The sequence below is a fragment of the Fundulus heteroclitus genome, chromosome 3 (genome assembly GCF_011125445.2).
Source record: "Fundulus heteroclitus isolate FHET01 chromosome 3, MU-UCD_Fhet_4.1, whole genome shotgun sequence".
NCBI classification, from domain to species: Eukaryota; Metazoa; Chordata; class Actinopteri; order Cyprinodontiformes; family Fundulidae; genus Fundulus; species Fundulus heteroclitus.
The window spans coordinates 4,881,321-4,907,859 of record NC_046363.1 but is presented as its reverse complement, the minus strand read 5'-3'; the positions used below and the strand labels follow the sequence as shown (position 1 = coordinate 4,907,859).

Sequence of the window (26,539 nt, the reverse complement as noted above, 5' to 3'; positions counted from 1 at the left end):
ACAACCTGTTCAAAGTCATTCCACTCCATCACAATGTGATTAAGGTCCCACTTTTGACTTGGGCAATACAAAATCACCATCTTTGAGTTTTCATTCAAAGTATGCTGGTGTGCTTTAAATCACAGCATAATGTATTGGAGCTTAAACTTGAGATAACATACTGATGATAGAAAATTCTACCCCATTTTGTTTTTTATCAATTATAAGTCTTACAGAAGCATGAAGCAGCAAAGCATCCATCCATCCATCCATTTTTTGACCCGCTTAATCCCCCATGGGGTCGCGGAGGTTGCTGGTGACTATCTCCAGCGTTCACCGGGAGAGAGGCGGGGTACACCCTGAACAGGTCAGCAGCAAAGCAACCCAGATCATTACACAACCACCACCATGTTTTACTGTTGGTATGATTTAGTTTTTCCAGAAATGCTGTTTAATTTTTAGCATCCCTTCCAACATGTTATTTTGTCGAGTGTCTCTAGGTAAAATTCTCCCTAATATTTGGGATTATCAAGTAGATTTTTGACAGATGAGGCGGATATTTTAGTTATTTTGGACAAACAATGGTTTTTCCATGGAACTCTTCCGTAGATGCCAGTTTTGCCTATTTGTTTGTATCATTGACTAATAAACACTGACTTTAACAGACGCAAGTGAATAAGGACGGTTACACAATACTATACATTTATACCGACCGAATTCTGTCGGTAGTACAGAGTATTACGTATTCACGTAAAATCCAATGGCACTATGTTTTGGTACCTAACAGCATCAGCGTGACAATGGGAGAAGAATATGGAGCTAAATTGGGGCCAAAAAATTTTGTTAATTTGAAAATAGATGGTTGTATTTTTCAAATTTTATACAAAATGTTAACTTTTCAATTTCAAGTTTTAGTTTTTCAATAATTTTTATTTTTCAAATTAACAAAACTTTTGGCCCCAAGTTAGTTCCACACTGATGTGGCTCACCAAAGGTCATCAAGATCTGATATGGAATTTCAAAATTAAGTCCCTTTGCTATCGTATTTCATGATATATGCGTGACCTATTAAAACCCAGTGAGGGCTGGCTTGACAGTCGTTTTCGAAGTGGAGGCTGGAAGTAGTGGAAGAAACAGGCACACTGAGAGGAAGAACTCAAGGAGACTACATGAGGAAATGGGCAACGGCTACGTTCACACTGCAGAGAAATGCGACCCAAATCTGATCTTTTTGCCAATATGCGACCCATATCAGGAAAATTACATTTTATTTAATCGATCATAACAAAAATAAGACTTGGCACAAAGGGTCAAAACATTACATGCTTAAGACAGAAAATGTTAATTTAGAACAAAAACAAAACAGCAAAAAATTAAACGGAAATCTGAAAATGCATATTAAAAAAAAATCAGTTTCCTTTTTTTTTTTTTTGTAAAAAGCCTCACTGGTCCTTCCTGTTAAAGAGTAAAATAAGACATTTACTTATATGTGCTGGCTTAGTGGTTAGAGCAGTGCACCTGGTTTGGTCCCCACAAACTGCCACTGTGGGTCCCTGAGCAAGACCCTTAGTCCCTGTTTGCTCCTCGGGTTCTTTAATTGCTGCCCACTGCTCCCTAAGGGATGGATTAAATGCAAAAGACAAATTTATTGGAATGTACAATTGCAATGACAAAGATTTCTTCTTCTTAGAAATCTTCTCTGACTTCCAGGTCCTATCTTGTCAGGTTGGTTGAATACAAGCATCTGATTTGATTACCATTTTAAAAAATAATTGTCAATAAGACAATCAAAAGATATACCTTACATGAATAGTATATCTTTACAAATATCAAATGTTTCTAGCCTGTGCTTCAAGCATGAGATGGGTTGTATCCTAAATGTAAAGGTGCAAATGTGTCAGCCGGATGACAGAGTTACATGATATCCCTATGTACAGGAGCAACACATGTAGCTGCATGTACAGATGCATCAGTGTGAGAAACATAAATTGTTTTTAGTCACTTGCTCATTCATATGCAAAAATCATACTTTACTTATTTAAATTTGATGTAGTTCCTTTTCAGTCACGCTTAAGGTGTACTTTTACAACCAAAGTGAAATTAAACAGAGGTCGTGTAAGCTGGCGGAATGCAGTATTTAATGTAAAACGGCAAAGCAGGCAGTGATTGATGATACAGCACTGCCCTCCAGAGGTAATTGTTTGAAACTTTTGGCACAGTGCATATTGTTAATAAAAAGTACAGATAAATCTTAATTGACAACAAATCATGGAAAAGACATTTAATTTTTAATACACTAGCTGACACGAGCAAAGAGAGCAGTAAAAAGGCTTTATGCAGAACCGTTTTGTTATTGTCACCTTGTTGCCTACATAATCATTGGTCATACTCAGTGGCAACCCAAACATCTCATTTGGACTAAAGAAGAGCACGACTGGTGCTCTGTGGTCCCAGGTCCTCTTTTCAAATGAAGCTAAACTTAGCATTAAATTTTATGACCAAAATCTCAGAGGGAGGTTAACTATTGGAGAGGCAGAATCCAAACTCCTTGATTGGCGGGCAAATTTGCCTGACTTTAGGTAGTTTTTAGAATTCTGATCTTTATAAATTTTTTAAATTCTATTTTCAATTCAATTTTATTTATATATATGTCACAACTAACAACGTCAGACTAGGTGTACCTACTATGAAGAGAAAAAGGACAGAGAACAAAAACTAAAAAATTTAATTAACAACAAATAATGCAAATTGGAGAACAGTAGGAAAACTTGACAGGGTGAGAAAAAAAGATCCTGATGTCCTCCAGCAGACTAAGCCTATACCAGCATAACTACAGAGATAGCTCAGGGTAACCTAAGCCATTCTAACTATGTGCTGTGTCAAAAAGGAAAGCCTGGTTCTACTGGAGGTTTTCCTCCCTGTTAAAGGAGAGTTTTCCTCTCCACTGTCACTTCATGCATGCTTAGTATGAGGGATTGCAACAAAGCCATCGACAAAGCAGACGACTGTCCATTGTGGCTCTACGCTCTTTCAGGAGAAGCGAATGCTGCTTGTCAAGACTCGATGTGATCTGCTAGGTTTCCTTAGATAGGAAACGTTTCAACCAATTTGTGTGGAAGATTTGATTGAATTTGACTTTCTAAAGTGCCTTGAGATGATGTGTTGAGAATTGATGCTATATAAATAAAATTTAATTGAATTAAATCAACAAAACAAATTATCAAGTTGGGCATCAAGGCAGTATTTCTAAGTATAAAGCCTTCCTTGGTAAAGCAAATATGTTTGGCATAACTATGGCAACCAGAGTACCACTCTGTTTGCCATGAAGCTGGACATGGCACAGGATAAAAGATGAAAAGCATGTGGGCAAGACCAAGCCCTAAAATCTGACTTCCTGCCATAAAAGATCAAGGTTTAACAATTTTCACTCTTGAGGTCAGAGCTGTACCAAACTTTATGTGTGTGTCATCACAGACCAGGGCTCAACACAATCACAGAGACATTTGCTGAAATCACCCAAGACCCATCTCCTGAGAACAAGAAGTCTAATATTTTACTTTCAGGGTCCATATTTGACCCCTTAACATAATCAACATGAAACTGACCAGTGAAAAAAGACAAGTTGATTCAAATACTCCGACTTTTGGCCAGAGGTTGTGGCTTTTGGCGGCAATGCAAAATCTGATCTCACTCCATGTCCATTCTATTGCTCTAATTTCTACATTTATCATCCGATCTGCACCAAACTGAATTTCATAGATCTTAATCTAGCCCTGAACTGATATGTAGATGAACATTTTGTGGCCATGGCCTTATATCTGTACAGCACCTTTGAGAAGCATTAAAACAACAGCCTCTTGACGAGGTGTGAGGGCAGTTCAACACTGCTTGCAGCTTTAATTTTTATTGCACAGATCGACTCAGCATCCTGATGAGATGTTGAAACCAACAGGAAGCACATCACTGGATGGGCTGAGCTGAAGACACTGCAGATCCCTGGAATTCAGTCAGGCGAGGCTTCTTCAGTATCAGTTATGCTAGAAGGTAAAAACACAGTGTTTCACAAGTCACCAATGGTTTTTTTTGTTTTTTTTAGATGAACAGTTCATTATTCAACAAGAGGAGGAAATACAATTTTTACACAGAGTCAGAAAATTTTAGATTGCTGTTTTTTTTTTTACTTAAATAAAAGTATCATTTGAAAACTGCATTTGTATTTAGATGAGCTTCATGTCATTTAAAATGTTTTATGATCTGAAACATGTGCGAAAATAAAGCAGTATATCCGTAAATGGTGAATACTCTTTCACAGCACTCATTTGGAGCTACACATGCAGTAGCTCCTAATTCTTGAGTATATAATATTTTTTACTTGGTTTATTTCGCGATACCAGGAAGTTGTGATGTTTCTGATAATCCCATTGGCTCTGCTCATGACGTCATCGCGCCCTGATGTTGTTAGATGGGTAGCTGATGTCACTAAGGCAGACGGAGAAGGAGGAGGGGGGGAAGCGAGCGGAGGATGCTTATCTTCAAGGTGAGATACAGTGAAATCTAAAAAGTCATTGTTACTTTCAGACCAAAGGAAACGCCGCTGGGTGGCCACCGTTTTAAAGCTAAAATAAATCCGGGACAAAAACTAGCAGAGAAATTGAAATACTCCCACATTAGCCGAACGGCTAGCTTTTAGCTAGATGGACTGAGGTGACTTTCGGTTCGTGTGGACTGTTAAAATATATGAAACTCCCGGGAAAACTTGCTTGAAGTCAGTTCTTACCGTACGCGCGACCTTTATTGTGACCAATAATGACACTGTCATCTCTATTTTGTCTAAAGATGTCTCTGTTAGCTTGTCTTTAGCACCAACAGAGACGCACATTGGCGCATGTCGAAAGAGAGCAAGCTGGGCATCAGTGACCCACTTCATTTCCGGAAAAAGCAATAGACACCAAAATAACAACATATTGTACGACTAGTAATAAGTTATCTTGTATCTGCTGCTCGCATTAAAAGATCCAGTATGTGTGTTTTGGTTTCACTCATCTGTGACGGCTCCTCCAGCTTCAGGTACCGTCCGTCCTAAAGCTTTACGTTATGGAGAGAGAGATGATTTAGAAACAGGACGATTAGAGAAAGGTGTTGTACTGAAGCAGCTTCCATATGTTCGCACTGAGTAGGTTTGGGGGCAAAATTTTAAAAGACCACCATAACAAACAGTTTTATGTAAAAGCATTAAAAATTGAAATGATGCTAAGATCAAGTGTATAGCTTCACATCAGCAGTGTCATTTCTGTCCCGTCATTTACAATGGGAAAAAAAATGGTGACCAAAAATCATACACATTTTACCGTGAACATTTTTTTCTTTTTTTAGATATTGCCAGAAAATGTTTGAGAAATTATCTTGTCAGAAGAAATTGTTATTGTGCCTTTATATCAGCCAAAAAGTTGTTTTAATGAAGACTGTAACAAGTAGTTAAGCTGAGAAATGCCAACAGAGTATTCTGCCATGAAACAAGAACTCATTTGCATCGCACGTTTTAAAAAAAAAAATAATGTTTAATCCTGAAATAAGTTTTAATTTATCTCCAATTTTTGATAGAATCCTGATTGTGCATTTGTGTTCTCATCTCAAATAAGTTGCTTTTTAATTTAAAGGTACTTAAACGTTAAAAATATAAGAAATAAAGCACTATTAACTTGATTTAAAAAATTCTCATCATCAGGTAAATCAAACATTGAGTCGTTGAAGCCACACATCGGCGGTAGTCCCCAGCCCTGCCATTACAAGAAAAGAAGAATAGACAACCAGTGATTATCGTGTATATTAAGCTGATTAAAATCCCACCACAATATAATCTAATAGGTATATCAGTATAATATATTTCACAGTTAGCTAAAGAGTCTAATTATCAATCGTGTGTGAATAATTTTCCTTTCCCGTTAGAAAAATCTGTTATTATACATTCGTTAAAGACAGTGTGGTAAAACAGTCTATTAAAAACAAAAAAATCTACTGATCAGAAACTCAAGGGGATTTGGTTAGAATAAAGTTACAGAACCTTCAGTAACTTGTTGGTCAAGCAATTCGGGCACTCAGAGCTGCGGTACAGTTCTCTTCAAACTAGTGTTATAGTCCTGTCATCTTCTCTGATGATCTAACTCTGTCTCACAGGTTGGGGACTGAAGGAGGGGTACAGCCCATCCTAGTAGCTCCTTGTCCTCTACTCTCCCCGTGGTCCATAATAGGTTTTATGTGGCAGAAGACCCACTGACGGCATGATCCAGTGCCTGACTGTCTCTAAAGGGTCCTTTGAGTTGTCCTCGGGGGATTGCTTTAAAGACGGTGCAACCGCAGGCTGCACTTGGTCTGATGTGGTTATGGGAAAATGCTCGGCAAAATCTTCCCACATCAGGAATCAAAATGTAGTCTCTCCCTCTCTGGGTGCCAGAAAATTGGATAGCAGACAGGACTCACTAACACCGTGTTTTTTTTCCTAACAGTTATGTTGAAGCAACTGATCGGGAAGTTGCAGAGATGTGACGTTCTGGTTAAGATCAGGAGCAGTGACGGTACCCTAACGTGTCTACCTTGTAAGCTAGAAACCTTTTATTCCTCCTGGAAGTCTATGTCCTGCCAGGAAGAACAGCAAATTAACAGCCAACACACATTCCTGATGTGTGTGTCATAGGGGGTTGGAGCTCCAAAGCCGCCTTGACTATCCTTATCAAATTGGCGATGATTCCACAAAGACTCATATAAAAACCTTCTGAAGTATTTGACCTTGGAACCATAGCACATTTAAACTTCAACTTTGTAATAGTAAAGGAAGATTATGGCCTGAGAGTTGAAAAATAACATTTACTGTAGATAGAAATCCCCTTGTTAACTAGAGCATCATAATAATTTTATATTTGATCTGCAGGTAGATATGGAAATATCAAGGTTATTTTTCTTCCAAAAGTAAAAGCTCTTACTGTTTAAATTTCATCAGTACATCAATAAACTCCTTGTTCCTTAAAGCTTTTCTTGAGTTCAGTAAAAACAGATAAGTTACCAAATGCTGTGAGGCAGAAATTTTCTTGTGCTTGATTTTCTTTATTTTCTCTCAGATTAACCTGGTGGATTATTTTTGGTACACTTCTTTCATTCTTTTATTATTTAGTTGGTCCGTAATAAGTTTGTATACACCAGTGTTTCCTAAACCTGGACCTCAAGGCACACTCCCCTGCATATTTTAGATATTTCCCTGCTTTACCACACCTGATTTAGATGATTGCAGTTCTGTTGAAAGAAAATCAGGATCGCTGGTGCAGACCTAAAAAACAAGAAGTCAGTATAAGTCAGTACAAGTCTGACTGGTGTAGTTTGATGCAATTTATAAACTACTGTCTATGTACAAACACACTTACAACCAGTTAACCTAGCAGCCATGTTTTTGGACTGTGGGAGGAAGCCGGCGTACCCGGATGAGAACCCATACATGCACATGCAGAACAGACAAACTCTATGCAGCACCCTAATCCGTGTCCAGGCTAAATTGATCTTGCTGGAGCACTTCATATTATGTTCCCATAACATGAAGGGAAACATTCTAACTACTGAATTTAAAAAAGAGCCGCTTTGTTATAATACTTTAATCTTCCTAAATACTGGATAAACAAAAACGCTTGGTTTTCTCACACATTATATAACAAAACAGGAACCTATTAGGTTACTGAATAGAAACAAATAAGATGAATAGAATAATATATGCAAAGAACTTATAATCCTCACAAAAGCGCTCACCATCAACCGTGCTTTTGGCATCATCCTGCATGTTTTTGTAAGCTTTTCTCTTGCATCCTTACCTTTTGGGCACATCAGTAAATTTTGGTTGAGAAGCTGACACTGCACTGCCATGCAGCATGGCTGAATGGCGCTATTTAGGTGGCTGTTGAGTGTTTATATTTAAAAACAGAACCACATAAAGGGTGCTGCATTTGCATTCTTGTTGTCATTTATCAGTGTTCAGGGTTCCCTGTAGGATTTAGTTTAACCGTGGTGTCTTTAGTTTTCCTTGACTACCGAGAGCAATACAGCTCCCAGTAGCCTCCAGTAGCTTTATTCACTAGCAGCGTTGCAGCAAGGCAGACAGGAGCTGGTGGTGTTGTTGTTTTTTTCAAAATAAAGTAAATTTTAACCTTTCATGATATTTAAATTAATTTAAAATCATTTTGATTAAAGTAAGTGCAGAAATATACAGTAACTATGCTATATCAAAAGCTTTACATTGTTTTATCATATTTTTGAATTCACTCTGAAGGTGTAGTGGCTTTTATTTTGGTGTGGCGGTGTGCCACGGTCAAATACATGTAGCAGAAACCCTGGTATTACATAATCCCACACCAGATTCAGATTTGGACTGCTTCACGTTCCTGTTCTGACATACCTCTGCTGATCTCTAACAACTACTGTGGTCTGGCTCCGCTTAAGGGTGAGCAGTGGCGCCCACTTTAGATGGTGGCCACACTGCAACACTAAAAGAAGGTCCGTCTAAGCAAATTGTTATTAGTTAATCGGATGGAACAAACTTTAATCTAAAAAAGCATTAAGTAAGTGTATTCTTTGCATTCCTGTTGTTGAACTTTTAAAAAAATTTTTTTGATGATTAAGGAAATAAGAATACGATTGCAAATAAACAAATCCAAAGATAATTACACAAGGTGGTAAATTAAATGAGCTCAAATTAGGGCCATTGAAAGATAGTAAAAGATAAACAGAACCAGACTTGGTAGTACATTTTTCGTCACCCCTTTAATATATTCTGACTTTTCTATTGATGCTGACTTTTTAACTTTATTTAACTATAAAATCTATGTAAAAATGTGTAACTATGGCAGGGCCTGACTTAACGTTGTTAGATCCAATCTGCTGTGCACATGCGTACTGTTAGAACCCTTTAATATGTTCAGACTAGGGAGTCATTTCAAGTTTTCCCAACTTTTGCTCCATTTCTTCCTACGGAGCTTACTCTTTCACCCCACCTGTCTCCTCCTTCCTATCCAGTGTTTCCCCTACCATCCTGCAAGGAGGGTGACCTGCCTGCTAACAAGACCTTTCCCCTCCAAGAAGATCACGGCATGTAGTAAATTATTAGAAATCTGTACGTGTGCATGGTTAATGTTATTACAATTATTAGTTTACGTAGCGCCAGATCGCATCCTAGGTTACGTCTGTCATCGCTCCTACTTCCAGCTCTCTGTGTCTCAGTCACATGCCTTCGCTTCACAATCAGATAAACTCCCACACTCTCCCATTCCCACCAGGAGAGAAAGTGAGCAGAATCGTGACATATTTTGCCTGCTTTGACAAATATATGTGTTTTTTTTTTTTAAATCTACCCAATTTTTGACAATGGTTGTACTAAAAGCTCCCATGAAGTCGGGAATGACTTTGTGGGAGCTTTTAGTGCAGCCATCCTCAGAAATTGCGTCTACTAGCCGCAGAGACGTCAGCAGAGGCTGTTGTGTTGGGGGAAACATACAGCGGTTATTAAAACAATAAATGCTTAAATTGAGCCAACTAGTTATCTCCAATAGAATTTGTATCCCTTGCATTGGAAGCGATTGCCTAATACAAAAAATACAAGGATGATCGCTTCAGCTTAAACTGTATTCATAAACGTTAAGGCTCAATATAGCACGTTCTCAACAAGTAAGTTACTTTATGGTCATTTTCAGGTGTCCTACAAAAATACAGTTTGCTCTGATTGTCGCACATCACCAAATGTCAGTCTGCTGGAAACAAAAATCCACCTTCCTGAGTCTGAAAACGGATGAAAAACAGAGACCACGTGAACAAATCAGAAACATATCCCAAATGTAATAAAATAAACACTGAATAAAGTTACACTGAAAATTATTCTAAACTCTGGTAGATCTAGTTTTAAAGAAATTTACATTCAGTCCACAAGTAGGAAAGAGAGGCCTTCAAAATATAACCATATATAAACATACCTGATTAAGATGGAAACACAAAAAGAGACAGACAGGAAAAATTGATAGAAAAAGGAAAGATGGGGAGAAATAGAAGATGGCTGCTCATATAAAAGCTGTATTCTGAGACAGTAATGGAAGGTTAAGACGAAGGAAAATCTCCCCCCCCCCCCCCCCCCCCCCAAAAGATGGTGAATGCTGTTGTGAGTAGTGGGTGTATAGGAAATACATTCTAAATGAATATAAATAAATTGAATACATGTTTGAAAGATGATTAATTAAAAGTGGTGGAGCTTCCTGTCTGACTACCGGCGGCTCGGTACATCCGGTCTTGGTGGAAACTAAGAGGCATGGACTAGAGGGCAAACTTGTTTAACATTGTTACCTTTCGCAGTGAACAAGCAGGGTAGAATGTCTTGTCAGCCTTGTATGTTTAGCTGTGGTATTTGTACTTAACACTGTTTTGTTTGCAATCCTGTTACACAATGCTTCACTGTGGATCAGGAAAGTTCAGTATGCATTCCACCTAGTATCGTCATTTTGATAACCATCAGTTTGAAATTAAAACTCAAGTTCACACAACTGCTTTTTTCTGCTCTACAACTCTGAACAGTTTATTTGTATAGCACTGATACACATAGACGTGTCAAGGTACGTTACAAAAAAAACAAAAAAACTTTTATTTATCCACATAAATATCAGTGTTTCCCGCAGGAATTTGCTTAGGCGGGGTGATGAGTTGTTGGCCGGAACCAGTTTTTGCGTGGAAGACTGCCGGGGGGGTGTTCGGGGGGACACAATGACGGAACTCGAAACTGTTTAGGAGCTGTAACACTTTAACACTTTCATTTGCATTTATTTACATTTTATTCTATTTACATGATTTACTTGTGGCACATTTTGCACGTGGTGTCAGAATTTGGTCTGACACTACTTGCAAAATGTAATTTTTGATTATCAGTTTCAGGGCAGTCAAACTTTTTTACAGCAGCAGGCCACACACTATCAGGTAGGAGGGTGCACGTATGCTGGTGCCCGAGCCCCAGAGGGGAGAATTTTGAAAAATAGAGTCTCCCTGATGTATTTTGGAAGCTTTCAAGACAGGTGATTATTTAAACAATAGAGTCAGAGTGCATGTTTTAAATTGAATAAAAGGCAAAAAAAAAAAGAAGTGAATGATCAATTCTTCAAAAACAACCTTTGTTTTTTATTATTATTCTTAAAACATTATTTTTTCACATGATGTTATCATCATGTTTTAACAAGGTATGGTAATCTCCATTTGCATAAAATTAGTTTAATTTGAATTACTAGCACCACATAAAACAGATCAGATTAGGTGAGGTTTATTCATCTTATTATTATTATTCACAGTTCTGTTCTAAAAACGATCGTAACATTTCTCCACGAACAAAGTCAAATTTTTATGATAAAAATACAGGGTTGGAATTTGAAATTGAACTTACAGGTTGAATTTATTTCAGTCATATCGCTCTTTCGAAATTTCTTATCTCAGTTTAATTTCACCTGCACTCATCACACACGATATCATATCATCGGCGAGGATTCTAGAGACGAACACAAAATGCATCCCCTGAAAAACTTTGATAATTTGCTGCTGTAATATTATATTATATGTAATAGATTTTTCAGAATAAAAAGCTAACAGATGTACATAATCAAAAAATATCAGAAATACAATTATAGAGCATTCAGTATTGTAAGAAAGCCCACACTGTTTCTGGATAAATACATTACGGTATGAGTTAAGTTCTATTCCGTTTTATGCCTCTTGTAAATTTGAAATGTCCCATGCTCCTGAATGCATCATAGCTTTCTGACGCTTCCAAATGCATCACACTGGTCTATGAACGCGGTGCTGTGCAGATGCACTTTTGATCTTCCGCTTAAGACAAAGCTTTGCAGTTTCAAAACTCACGTCAGCTCTCACGGTTTATTGTTGTGTGTGAATGACAAGAGACCACAACAAATAAATCAGCCTTACCTCGGATAAAAACTTTGGATTTAATGTTGTTCATAACACCCGTAATTTTGTTAATGAATCTGCCAAATAACAACAGTTTTTTTCCCCACAAGAGGTTTAATAAAACGTTTTGATATTGTTAATTTAAGAACAAGTAACTGCGTCGGTCACATTTTAATCTGTTTTCTTCGTCGATATTCAGTTGTACAGAGCGAAGCACGCTCCCGCGACAGGGGATGCATATGCATGCACTTTTCGGCATAACACCGGTCTGTGTTTTGATCGGAAAAGTAGCATCTCGGTTGGAACAAGGAACCCAATCACTTGTTAATGTTGCTCTCAGTGGAGACAGATGCAAAGGTGATTTTTGGGATGTATAATCGGGGAAGTGTAGGCGGCGGCAAGAGCTGCTATAGACAGCGACGGCAATTAATTAAAACTTCGTTCTTTTGTTTTGTATTTTGTTTTGGAATGTTGGCGAGACGGTAGCGTGAGTTTGGTGAGGCGGCTGCCTCGCCAAGATAGGGCTGCGGGAAACACTGAATATACAATATATCCAATCATGTAGACCACATGTGTCAAACTCAAGGCCCGCGGGCCACATGTGGCCCTTTACATCATTTTATGTGGCCCTCTCCCCCCCAGCACCATTTTACAAGCTCATTGATAGACTTAAAATAGGTTTTGAGCACAAATTGGTTTCATGAACGATGGGAAAACGAATATCTGTTTGTACTTCAAGGTGAAAAACCAGTATGTCTTTTGTGTTCTGGGACAGTGTCCGTTGTGAAAGAATACAATATACATCGGCATTTTGAAACCAAACACGGAGCTAAGTATGCAAAATTTAGCCTTTAAGAAAAACAAAAAATTGCAGCAGATTAAAGAGGCAGGTTGCAATTGCAGCAGAAATTGTTTACAAAAGCCACAGCCAAAAATGATGCAGCGGTGATAGCAAGCTTTATTGTGGCTGAAGAAATCGCAGAGTTTCAAAATCTTTTTCGGAAGATGCTTTTTTGAAGCAGTGTATGCTAAAGGTGTGTGACACCTAAAGTACAGACTTTTCAAAATGTCTGTTTGTCAAGAAATACCATCGCGGAACGAGTTAAGGGTAGCCGGAAATTTAACGACACAGCTGGCCAAAGAAATGGGCAGCTGTCTGGCTTTTTCATTAGCTGTGGATGAAAGCACAGACGACGTGGATACAGCGCATTTGTCCATTTTTATTAGAGGGGTGAAGCCAGACCTGTCTGTAACTGAGGAGCTCCTGGATATAGTGGCGCTGCATGGAACCACAACTGGTCGGGACATATTTGATGCAGTGGAGAAGTCTGTCTGTAAAAATAAATTGCCGTAGGAAAGGTTGGTGGGACTAACTACAGACGGTGCACCTGCGATGTGTGGAAGAAAAACAGGCTTGGTTGGACTAATGAAAGAAACAATGCAAAAAAGCAACAATCAGATGCCGCTCATCACGTATCATTGCCTTATCCATCAGGAAGCGCTGTGTGGAAAAGTTCTGGAGCTGGATAATGTGATGACCAAGGTCATGAAAACAGTCAACTTTATTCACTGCCAGTTTCAGATGTTTTTGCAGGAGGTGGGTTCAGAGCTTGAAGATGTGCAGTACCATACAGAAGTAAGGTGGCTGAGTGGTAGCAAAGTACTCAAACGATTTTTTGAACTTCGAGAAGAAATTAATCTTTTGATGAAGAACAAAAGAAAACCCTTGTCTGAACTGTCCGATCCAAAATGGCTGTGTGACTTTGCTATGTTATGTGACGTCACTGAGCATCTTGCTCAGCTAAATCAAAAACTGCAAGTTTAAACAAGTCATCACACAGATGTCCGACATGATCACAGCTTTCCAGCGCAAACTCAACTATGGAAGTGCCAGGTGGAACAAAACAATCTCATCCACTTTCCTGCTTGTTAGATCATCTCGGCTTCTTCTCCCGGTGCTTTTTCATGTGCTCGTTTAACTACCAAACTAACTCTGTTAATAAACGAGTTTGATCGGCGCTTTTCTGACTTTAGATCGCAGCGCTCTGCTTTTGACATCTTTGCCAATCCTTTCACCGCCGATGTCTGCAGTGCGCCCCACCGCCTTCAGATGGAGTTAATTGAGCTTCAAAGCGACAGTGGCCTGAAAGCAAAGTTCTGTGATGTTTCAATCGAGGACTTTTACCATCTACTGCCCCCTGATTTGATGCCACAGTTTCGACTCCATGCAGCCCGTGTTTTGTCCATGTTTGGAAGCACCAAACATGGACAAAACATGTTTTGTGTTTATTTACAGAACACAGCTGGTGAATGAGGATGTGTGTGAGTTGGTGACAGGGTGAAGAGGGATCAGCTTTGAGTTCAAGGACAGGCAACATCACCTAATTGTTTTGTTACATGGTCGTTGTGTAATAAATAACAAAAAAGTTTTTTGAAGTTTAGAGTTAATATCAAAACTAGTTTAAGTTCTTTCTCTGCTTATCTTTACACACTGATTTAAGTATTGTAATGTTTAAACTGAGCAGTAATTTTACATCCATGCAAACTGAAATGTAATATTTAACACTTGAATACATAAAATCAGTTATTTAACAATATGAGATGTTGTTTAATTTAATGAAAGAATTCAACCTTTTGTCTGGGGTATGTTTTTAGCAGGGACGCATCTAAAAGTTGCAGTCTGAAGGACTGCACTTGGGCATTCCTGATTTATACAGTCAATGTGGCCCGTTGAGGGTGGCCAATATGCTGAAGTGGCCCTTGGTGAAATTGAGTTTGACACCCCTGATGTAGACCAATTTAAGGTTAGCTGGATCGGATATCGGATGATTGATGCCGATCCAGCATTCCGATCCAGTCATTGCTTTTCTTAAATTAATATCATACATGGCAATACAGTTACGGCAATCTAGTCACTTCTATTTCATGTTTGCAACGGCGGTTACGCAGAGCATGCACAGCAACTAGCAATGTGCGAACACAGAGCAACATGTGCTGGACCGGGCCTAGTCTATTTGGAAACATTTCAAACTTGATACGCCAACAGGTCTGACTGCATTGTTAAAATTATTATTTACGATCCAATAGGTGTGGTTAAAATAATTGAAAAATCGATGCATCGCAATATTTCCTCTCCCAAGTTATAATGGATTTGGGAACTCCTCTTAATCAATTTACCTCCTGACCCTGGGGGGCGGTGTGCGTTTGATTACTGTTGTAAGCACCTAATTACGGAGGCCGAATTAGATCGCACAACAGTTGTGGCGAGCAGCAGGGCTCATTTTGGATTCCCGTGTAAGTCCGTTACTCAGGTAACGCGACTCAGGTCACATTCATAAGTTAGCATGGGCACGAAAATAAATATTTACAAGAAAATTAAACAGGAACTTGGATAATTTTTGTGTTTCTACTTTTTGCTAAATGAAAATCCAAGCCTTTAAGTCGCTATCGAATCAGATCGAATCACAACTCCAATAATTGAAACCACATCGTATCACGATAAAGCTGCTGATTTACACTCCTAATATTTACACTACAACCGTCATGTCATGTGATTCCTACGTTAGTGACACTGCCCTGAAAATAGCATCACTTCTAGAAAGCCTGTGATAATTTTATTATGGAGGTGACGGTGTACTAGCCACTTTACTGCAGTAGTTTGGTTAACACATACAGGTATGCGTGAAAAGAAAAATACAGTCAAATACAGAGATAATTATTGAAAATACTGTGATGTAACATTTTGGTCTTTTTTTTTTTTTTTTTTTTTTTTTTTTTTCTTCTTCTTCTCTTTTTTTTTTTTTTTTTTTTTTTTTCTTCTTCTCCCAGTGTCCTGTCTAGCACTATGGCAATAGGAATTGATATCTCAATGCCAGATGGAGCTCGACAGATTTTGCTTTTACAAGTGGAGCAAACAGCTTTCGCCATAGTGCTCCACTTGATTTATGCTTGTAAATAGCTTTATTATGATTCCTGCAAGGAGAATTTCAAATTATATGGACATGACAATGGGAGAGTAAAGGAAGAACAAAAAGTGAAAGAAAAGAAAAAAAAAGAGTAGAGGTGAAAGAAAGAGGAGATAAAAGGAAGAGAATGATAAAATGTCCTCTGTCTGCTCCATCACCTGGAAAGAGACACAAAAAGAACAGCCCAACCAACAGACATAAAGCAACAGATACACTCTAATAACACCTAGATGCCATTGCTAAATCATATATATTATTATGTAAGCTGACATGTGTAATGTGATATTTGAAAAAAGAAAGTGACACAACATAAATAAATAAATAAATAAATTATAAGATTACTGTATATAAGTGAACACTTAATACCTGGGACCCAGCACCAGTGGGAGATGTGAAAGTGCACTAGTTTAGGTGAAGATTATCCAGAAATAGCTTGATAGTGATTGTGGAGAACCAAAGACCCACCTTCCCCGAGCACAGAGGCAGGCGTCAGGGGACCCGTAACCCCGGACTCCCAAAGGGGTCCCTAAAGCAGGTCGCCCAGGAGGGGCCGACACAGGATATCTGCAACCCCCCCCCCAAGGAAGGAGCAGAGACGACCCCGAGGAAATCCCCCAGCCACCGCAATGCCGACGCCCTCAAGAGCCGCGGAGACGAGCCCGTGGGCTCCGCCGGCAGCCAGCCCCGCTGAAGTGGTCCCGGCCATGGGCCCTGAGGGCCAGAGGCCCCAGGGGCGCCCCGCCCCCGCGACGAGGGCCCCGGCCGCCCCCCGGGGGGCCAGGCCCCGTGAAGAGGCCGCGAGGAGCGGGCCGGCGCACGCCCGGGAACCCGCCCCAAACCCGAAGCCAACCAATGCGCCAGGGGGCCAAGGCGCCCGCCAACGAAGTGGAGGAGGGCAGGACGTGGGGGGATGGGCTCCGCACCTATCGGAGACTTGAGATGTTCTTGGGAGAGGGAGCGGACCACACCCATACCTGGGAAAAAAAAAAAAAAACCTCATTCACCCCATCCCTCCCTTGTGCCCCACTCGCCACACAAAATAAAAAAAAAAAAAAAAAAAAAAAAGACGCTGTACACACATTCCCACATAACACTCACATCCAACACTGACCAAAGGGGGGGGGACACCCCAAATCGACTATACGACTGCTTGTGCCCGACCCCCGGCCCCGGCCCCCGACCAGACGCCCCCCGGACCGGGCCCCCCCAAGAGGGCGGGCCAACACGACCCGCACGAGCCACCCGGCCAGAGCCCCCCCCTCCCCCTAAATACCTAATAAACCCACTCCCTCCCCCCACCTTACCCTTGCCATCCCTGCCCCCCGCCCCCTGGGGGGAGCGGAGGCATCAGCCCCAGACCTGGTAGGCCGCTGACTGCACACCGCAGCCCCCCGCCAAGACCCCGGACACAGTGGCCCGCACCTCCTCCAGGCCCCAGACTCCTTGCCTCCATCGGAGAACGGGGGTGTGCAGAAGACCCCGACCCTCCCTACGCCTGCTCAAATGTTGTGTTGTTGCATGTTGTTCTCAAGTGCGTTTAAAAACTGGGAGCGCCGAAGGGGATGCACGGCACAGCCCACCCCCCTTTCGGAAGGTAGCTGTTGCCAGCGCACCCCTTCCGTGTGACTGCCCAGAACCCTCAATGTCTAAGTGGGAGAGGAGGTGAAGGGAGCCGTCCGAGGTGAGGCCCACACAACATAAGCCCCCTCCCAGACGTCTTCCCCCCACCCCCCCCCCTACCATGGCCTATATGAGTGTGTGATGTGAAAAATGTTTGAAGTGAAAGTGTCTAAGATGCAAAATAAAATTGGGGAGAGGGGCGTCACCAGAAAGTGGCAACCTCCAGTAACGCCCCCTCCCTCATGACCTGCATGTGTGGCGGCGTGATGGAGCAGGCAGAGGGAGGAGTCCGGGGATGGGGAGCAAATGACTGGGAAGCCAACCCAGGGAGCCAGCTCCCCTACTGACTCCAATAGGCACCCCCGCTCCCCGAAAGCCCCACCTAGAGAAGGGGGCCTCGCCAGCGGCACCACCGTAGCCCGGGGGCCAGGGAGAGGCCGCAGGGCCCGCCAGCCAACCACCCACCAGGACCAACACCTAAGCCCCCCCCAGCCCACCCACCAAGCCTACTTAAACTAAATAAATAAATAAATAATAATAAATAAATAAATAAATAATAATAATAATAATAATAATAATAAGAGGGGGGGACCCTGGCCAGCCGGCCCGCACGAGCCACCCCAACCCCACCCCCCAGGTGAAACCCGCACCGGAAGACGACACAGACCAGGACCGGGACAGGGGGCCGGACACAAGCCCACCAGAACGTCAACCCCCCCCACCCCCCCCCCCCCCCCCCCACCCGTGGATTTAATCCCTCCCCAACACTAACGTTCAAACAACTCACCATACATTCGACAGTAGACATCCAGGCTGGGTAGATCCCTACTCCCCCTCCTTTCCCCCTCCCCCCACTGGCAGAGTGCCTGTCCAATAAAGGAGAAGAGCATCTGCCCAGAGGTGTTAATGACCATGCCCCCCTACCAGCTCAACGGGCCCCGAGACCCCCCAGCGCACCAGAGGCCCCGTGCAGGGGCGGACACCCGGGCGCGCGCCGGCCCACACCAAAAGCGGCACACCCCCCGGAACCGGAACCCCCGAGGCCCCGCCGGGGCCCGCGCCCGAGGACCCCAGACCCCCAGACCCACCCCGGCCCCACCCAGCGGCAGCACAGCTACCAGGTCAGTAACCCACGTCCGTCAACACGCAGCTCCCAAAGAGCGCCGCAAGCGGCTGCTGTAGGCCACCCGTAGGCCTCCCAAACTCCTCCCAGATGGGGGCAACAGACCCCGGAGCCGGATCCACCAGGCGCCCTACTCCAAGTGCCCCCAGGGCCCCAGGAACCCCTCCATCCAGCCACTGCGCCCTGCAGGAAGCAACCCACCGCCCCCTATTCCACTAAGTGATGGTGTTGATCAGAGGAGCCCAAAAAGACCAATCAGATGTGGAAGCAGATGCTGTCTCTAGATTAATATGATCCAACAAAAGATCTCTATACTGATTGATACTGAGATTTTGTTTACTTTTCCAATTCATGAGGATAGTTTTCTTTGCGATGCATAAAGCAGTAAAAACCATGTAAACTATTTCTTTTTTCAGAGGACTTTCCTCAAAATTACCGAGCAGGCAAACTGATGGGGATGGTGTAATCTTACAGCTCAAGCACCTTGATAAGTCCTTACATATCTGTGTCCAGAACCTCTGGACTGGTGTGCATAACCATAACGCATGAAAATAATTATCAGGATGATTGCCTATGCAATGTGGGCAGATATTAGATTGTGCCAGACCCATCTTGAATAATCTTTGTCCTGTATAATGTACTCTGTGAAGGATTTTGTATTGTATTAGTTGTAAGTTGGTGTTTCTAGTCAATTTGAAAGTTCTTAGACATGTCTGAGCCCAGAAATTTTGTTCAAAGGTGCCTGATAAATCTTTTTCCCACTTCATTATAGGAAGAGATATCGAATCATCTATTTTAGTCAGTGTCCTGTATGATTTAGACAGTAGTTTGGGGGGGGTTAAATCTAAGAACTCTATTATATTAGTTGGGACTTGTAAACCACCATTAATATGCTTATATTTATTTTTAATTATAGATTTAAGTTGTTCATATTCCAAGAATTTATTTTTACTAATGCCATATTGCATATTTAGTTTAGCAAAATTGATGAACTCGGTTCCGTCAAGTAGATGTTCCAGATATTTAATACCTTTATTCTTCCAGTATGTAAAGTTTATCATTTTATTATTTTGTAGGATATCAGGGTTATTCCAGATAGGTGTACGACTGCATGGGATAAGGGATGACTTTGTCATTTTGAGGAACTCCCACCATGCTGTCAGAGTAGAACTAATGTTGATATATTTGAAGCATGTATGCCGTTTTATATTTGAGCTTATAAACGGCAGATCTGAAATCATGATATTATTGCTTATTTCCTGTTCTATATCTAACCAAGGCTCATCTAAAAGACTATTTTTTATCCATTTAGAGATGTATTGTAGCCTATTTAGTTATGGAAGTTAGGCAGATCTAATCCTCCCCTGTCTTTAGTCTTCTGTATTGTCTTTAAGCTAATACGTGGGGGTTTATCTTTCCAAAGAAATCTAGAAATGGCAGAGTCTAGAGATTTAAACCAGTCAGATGATGGTTTATTGGGGACCATTGAAAATAAATAATTAATTCTAGGTAGGACCATCATTTTTATTGAAGCTACCCTACCCATAAGTGTGATTGGAAGCGATTTCCATCTTTCAAGGTCCTCTTCTATCCTGTTTAAAAGTGGGGCATGGTTAAGTTTAAGTAAATCTGTTAATTTATTCGACACAGTAATACCTAAATATTTAATATTTCCTGATTGCATTTGTAAATTTAGGGAGTTTTCGAGAGAGCAATTAATTGACAGTACCGTAGATTTAGACCAGTTTAACGAGTAATCTGATACTTTGGAGAAAGATTCTAGTATTCTAATTACTTGTAAAAGAGAATTATTTGAATGCTGGAGATAAAGTAATACATCATCCGCGTACAGACTAATCTTGTGCTCTATTTTCATGCATTTTATACCTTTTACAGCTTTTGTTTGTCTGATAGTTGCTGCTAGAGGTTCTATAAAGATGGCAAAAAGTGATGGAGAAAGAGGGCATCCTTGCCTGGTGCCCCTCTGTAGACAAAAACTGGAAGATATTTGATTATTTGTCCTGACACAGGCTGTTGGAGAATTGTATAGAATTTTTAACCAGTTTATGAATAAATCGCCAAAACCGAATTTATGAAGAGTAGCGAATAAAAATTTCCAATTTACTCTATCAAATGCTTTTTCTGCGTCTAAAGACAATATATTGGTTTTAATGTTTTTACTGTAGGAATAATCAATTAAATTAAGTAATCGGCGTGTATTTGTGGATGACTGCCTTCCTCTGATGAAACCAGTTTGATCTGAATGTATTATGAGAGGAGTTACTTTGTCTAATCTTTTTGCTAAAGCTTTACAGATTATCTTAATATCCACATTAATTAAGGATATGGGACGATAACTAGTGGGCAACACAGGATCTTTGTCTGGCTTGAGCAGAAGGCTGATGGTGGCAGAGTTCATATTAGCTGGAAATCTACCTTTTTCCTGTATTTCCTGCAACATTCTGTGGAACGTTGGGGCTAGAATATTCCAGAACTCTTTATAAAACTCAGTGGGGAATCCATCTGGACCTGGAGCCTTTTTATTAGGCATGCTTTTAAGAGCTTCCTGGGTTTCAGCTGTTGTCAGCGGGGAATCCAGTGTCATTCTTTGGTTATCTGATAATTTAGGAAGTGTAATTTTATCCAGAAATTGCTTAATATCCTTCTCTGATGGATTTATCTGTGGTGTGTATAAAGATTTGTAGAAATCGCGGAAGGTATTATTTATACACTCTGGTTCACTTACTGTATTACCAGTTGAATCTGTAACTGCAAATATAGTAGTTTTCTCCTTATTTATTTTAAGCTGATTAGCTAGAAAGCTTCCTGACTTATTGCCATGTTCAAAATTTTCTATTCGGAGCCTTTGTATTAGAAATCTATTTTGCTTTTCAATATAGTGGTTTAATTCTAATTTTACTTCACGGATTTTACCTAACTTCCCTTCTTCTTGAGATAAATCTAGTAACTTAAGTTTTTCTTCTAATTCCTGAATCTTTTTGTTTTCTTTTTTCTTTTTATGAGATGAGAAAGAAATTATTTTACCTCTCATCACTGCTTTTCCAGCTTCCCACAATATCGATGCCGATGTACCTGGTTGATCATTGTATTCTAAGTATGAAGCCCACTGTTCTTTAATGAATTTTATAAATTCTTCATCTTTAAGCAGTGATGTATTAAATCTCCAGCTTTTGTTTTGTGTGGTTATTTTTTTATTAATTAAGGTGAGAGTAACAGGAGCGTGATCACTGATAGCAATAGGATGAATTACCGTCTCTGAGACGACCGACAGCAGTGAGCTACTTATAAGAAAGTAGTCCAGACGAGAGTACGAATGGTGAACATTTGAGAAAAAAGTGTATTCTTTACTAATAGGATGAAGAGAACGCCATGCATCGCAAAGACCAAAATCACTCATGTATTGTTTGACTACATTTACTGACTGCCAACTACGCTGAGTCCCTGTTTTATTCAACCTGTCTATATCGTTATTTAAACCAAAGTTGAAGTCACCTCCTATAATTAGTGAACAATCCCCGTGTTTTGAAAGTGCAAGGAAGAATTGGTGGAAAAAAGAGGGGTCATCAACATTTGGACCATATATACTGACAATACATAGCTTCTGGTTATGGATAGCTATTTTAATTATTATGTATCTACCTTCAGGATCTATAGTTTTATCTAATATTTTAAAACTAACGCTTTTGTGGATTAAGATTGCTACACCTCTCTGTCTAGAGTTATAGCAGGCCGCAAACACATTAGGGAACTCAGGTGAATTAAGCTCACTTGCATTTGTAGCTGATTTGTGGGTTTCTTGCAATAATACAACATCTGCCTTTAATCTAGTAAGCTGGTTAATGATCTTCATTTTTTTCTCTCTGGTGCCAGCCCCATGCACATTCCATGTCACAAACTTTACATTCGCCATAGATGTGAGTGAGAAGTTAGAAGGTGCATGCCCTTGAGAAAATAGTCATACATAGACCCAGGTAGCATCATATGATGTGCTTGTGATTGACTGATGTTCAGGAAAGAAGCAGACAGATAAGATAGAAATACACAAAAAAATAAAAAAGTGCAAAGAGTAAGAGAGTGTGTAAAGGGATAAACCATAGCCCGTGCCTTCTGTACCCAACCGTGAACACCAACCATACCAACGTACTCTTTAGCTGTGCGTGTATTTAATTTATCACCATGTACCGATCTGTGCGTCTTATTTATTTATTTATTTTATTTATTTATTTTAAATCATTGAAACATGCTTTAAGTCCACCTGTGGTGTAACTAATAAAGCCAAGGGGTGATCTTCTGATCCCTGAACAACTGTCCATTAATATAAAGTCTGTCAACCGATATGGTGGCTTTAACGCCGTCCATCATGTATTTCTTCCTGATTGGGAACAGCACTCGCCTGCGATCTAGGATTTCCTTAGGAAACTGATCATTAACACTAAAGTCTGTCCCTCTCAGTTCCCTGCCGCAACTTCTAACGAATTCTTTTTGTTTATAATGCTCAAATTTAGCTATGATCGGGCGAGGACGGGTTTTGTCGGGTTTCTTACCTCCGAGCCGGTGGACTCGATGAAAAGTGATGTTTTTTACCTGATCCGCCGGGATTTTTAGCTTCTGCTGGAGAAAGTTCCGGACCGTTTCTTCTGCTATCTCTCCCTGCTGCTCCTGAATGCCTGCAAAGACGAGATTATCTCTCATACTTCGCGACTGTATGTCCAGAATGGATTCCTTCATTTTCTTATTTTCGCCGGAAAGCTGGATAATCCCTTCGGTCAGCTCCGTAACCTTCTCCCTCAGCGCGTCGTTCTCGGCGGCCATAGCTGTTAGCTGGGCTTGGCTAAACTCCACCGATTCTCTCAGAGACTGAAACTCCTTGTGTAGAACCTCTACCAAGGCGAGACGCGCATCAAGGCTGGTAAGCTTCTTGTCGATGGATTCCAAGATGTCGCTGAAGTTCCTGTCTGGGGATAAAGTGGAAGAAGAAGCACTGGTGGAATTAGAACGAGTGCGCTTAAGTGACGGTGTGCTAGCAGCTGTAGGCTTCTGGGCCTTCCCCATCACGATGCTATCAAAACACTCGTCCAGGTAGCACTCCAGGCTCGTCACGGTCTCTTCGTCCAGTTTGTTCCCTCGTAGAAAATAAGACAGTTGTAAATGTTTGGGCTTTAACTTTGTATTATTTTTAGTTATTGGTTCGTTCTTACCTTAGCTTGTTTGATTTGTTACATGAACGCCTCCATTATACTTACGCACAGCTCTCGCGAGATCTCAGCCGCTCATCTCACCCTCCTAACATTTTGGTCTTATCGCCCAGCTCTAATTTATTGTTGTCAAGATGAATGCAATTTATGATGATAAATCTATCCTGATAATAAATAGTATAGTAAAAGCCCACCCCTAATGGCTTCTTGCTAACCTCTGACCCTCCTTTCCCCAGCATGTGATGACATCCAGCTTCAATGAAGGATGAAGAGTCCGGTGCACAGATGCAGGGATGTGGAACACGGCCGTGGGCAGAACAGGGCAGGGTCCAACTGCCTACAACCTGAACAACGCATCCCTATCTCCAAAGACGTCATTACTTCCTCCTCTTCGTCAGCAATGTGGTTCATCAGGGATACCTGTGGCATCGTGTGCGCCATCATAACATGGCTTCTGGTGTTTTATGCAGAGTTCGTGGTGCTCTTTGTAATGCTGGTGCCATCCAAGAATCTCACTTACAGCATTGTAAACGGGACCTTGTTCAATACTTTGGCCTTTCTTGCCCTCGCCTCACACCTCAGGGCTATGTGCACTGACCCTGTATGTATAGTTAAAAACATTTGTTTCTCATTGCCATTCATACTTTGTCATACTTCTGTTTTATAAAATGTTTAATTCGTTCTCTGCCCAGAAAGGTCATTTTTAATAATGACATGTTACACTGAAGACTTACAATATTTTGTGCTTTGCCAGGGGGCAGTGCCAAAAGGGAATGCCACCAAGGAATACATAGAAAGTCTTCAGCTGAAACCAGGTCAGGTGGTCTACAAATGTCCCAAGTGCTGCAGCATCAAACCGGACCGAGCACACCACTGCAGGTAGGGCAGAAAGCATCTTTTCCTATAAAGTTAGGCTGTCCTACTTAGACACCTTAAGCTTATCCTGGTGGCCTAAGGCAGCGGTCCCCAACTTTCTTTTTTTTTTGTGTGTGTGTGTGCTACAAATCGGATTAAACACAGACATTATTTCCACGGACCAGACTTTAAGGTCTGGTGGATGAATACAACACAATAACATTTTACAATTGGCATAAAAGCATTGCTATTATGTGAATATAATAACCGTGACTACCATGTACTAATTTGCAACATTACAAGAAGCCTTGTATGCCAACAGCGTAACATGAGCAACATCCTCTCTGTTCCCTCATACTCTCTGGTCGCTATGTTCAAGCATGCCTTCAATGATATCCAAGATACACCACAAAAACAAATGTAAAGTGCATGAAGAATACAACTCACCATAATGCTAAATCAGTAGGAGCTTTATAACCTGACTCTGACCAGAAGGAAGTAGTTCAGCCGAGGTCCACATGGTTCAACACCATCCATCTGGAATCGCTGCCATTGGGAGGGTTTTCAATACCAAATAAAATGGACGAGCCAATCAGGTTGCCGGGTGGGATGTTCATAGATGTGACATATCAAAGATGCTTGCAGCAAGGAAGCAAGCGGTGACCAGACCTCCCCGTTTTGGATGACCTGTCCCCAGCATAAGCTGTCCTGGAAATGTCCTCCAATTTCAGTGTATCATGATGGTATTTCAGGAAAAATTGTGTAATATCCCTCAGATATTACAAGATTTGCATTTTCATATTCAAATGCACACACCTTTAACAATTCACCAAACCTGAACACCACTTGCATAAGTGTAAATACAGTCATATTCAATAAATTAGACTATTGAAAGTAAGGGTGCAGATCACCAGCTTTATCACGATACGATGTGTTTGTATCACAGTCACAAAGTCAAAATTCAATTCACAAGTCTGCGATTGATATGACATATCCTCTTCCCCTGTAACATAACATTATTATTATTATTATTACATTGATATCAGCTCACAAAAAACAAGCAAAATATGAACTGACTATTTTATTTCTAAGCTCTTACAGGCACCAGGCATTAAAATCAAAAACTGAGTTCTTATAAATTCTACTACTGCTACTACTAATAATAGGTCACCTGTGCACTATAGTCTCATGCCTTGTGTGTTTCAAAAGAGGCATATTTTTAAAATGACAATATGATCAATATCTGCATTTTGCATCAATGAAATTTCATTTAATCGATATATCAAATGTTTATTTATTTTCAGTAATTCACTAAAACACACTGGATTAATTCCACCCAGACTGAAAGTTTCTAAGTGCTTAAGTTATTGAAAACGCAAGATTAGAATAATTAAGAACATTTTAATAGAGGCAAACAGGCTTATTAAGTATGTTTAATACCTGCTAAAAGGCTGTCTTTAATAGATACTTTTAATCTGACAAACGAGCCTCATTGGAACTCAGGTTCTGATTTATTTAATATGACTAAATTGTAAGCACAATACTGTGAAAAAATATGTGTCCCTACAAGTGACACATGTATGTACATATGAAAGCTGAGAAAAACTTTCAACTCAAGAAGACCCTTGGAGTTGTATGTTCACTGTAATAGGTGTGTGTGTGTGTGTGTGTGTGTGTGTGTGTGTGTGTGTGTGTGTGTGTGTGTGTGTGTGTACACTGGTTTATGTTACCTCTTAAGACATCTAGGTATGATATTGCCTTATGGGGACCAAACCCTGGTCCAAGTAAAGTGGAATGTCACTTTCATAAATGGGCTA

General features: G+C 40.7%; 1 protein-coding gene across 3 annotated transcripts in view; it reads left to right on the top strand.

Moving 5' to 3' along the window:
- The first annotated feature begins 4,408 nt into the window (after nucleotides 1-4,408).
- Nucleotides 4,409-26,539, top strand: part of zdhhc3a (zinc finger DHHC-type palmitoyltransferase 3a) — a 42,623-nt gene continuing 20,492 nt past the window's right edge. For all 3 annotated transcript variants that reach the window (XR_004928348.1, XM_021311417.2, XM_021311419.2), the window contains exons 1-4: nucleotides 4,409-4,516; nucleotides 9,028-9,124; nucleotides 24,104-24,468; nucleotides 24,622-24,746. Coding sequence is in view for 2 of the 3 variants with exons in the window: in XM_021311417.2 (XP_021167092.1) it covers nucleotides 24,133-24,468; nucleotides 24,622-24,746 (461 nt within the window). In the remaining variant the exon portion in view is untranslated. The remainder of the gene's footprint in view (nucleotides 4,517-9,027; nucleotides 9,125-24,103; nucleotides 24,469-24,621; nucleotides 24,747-26,539) is intronic.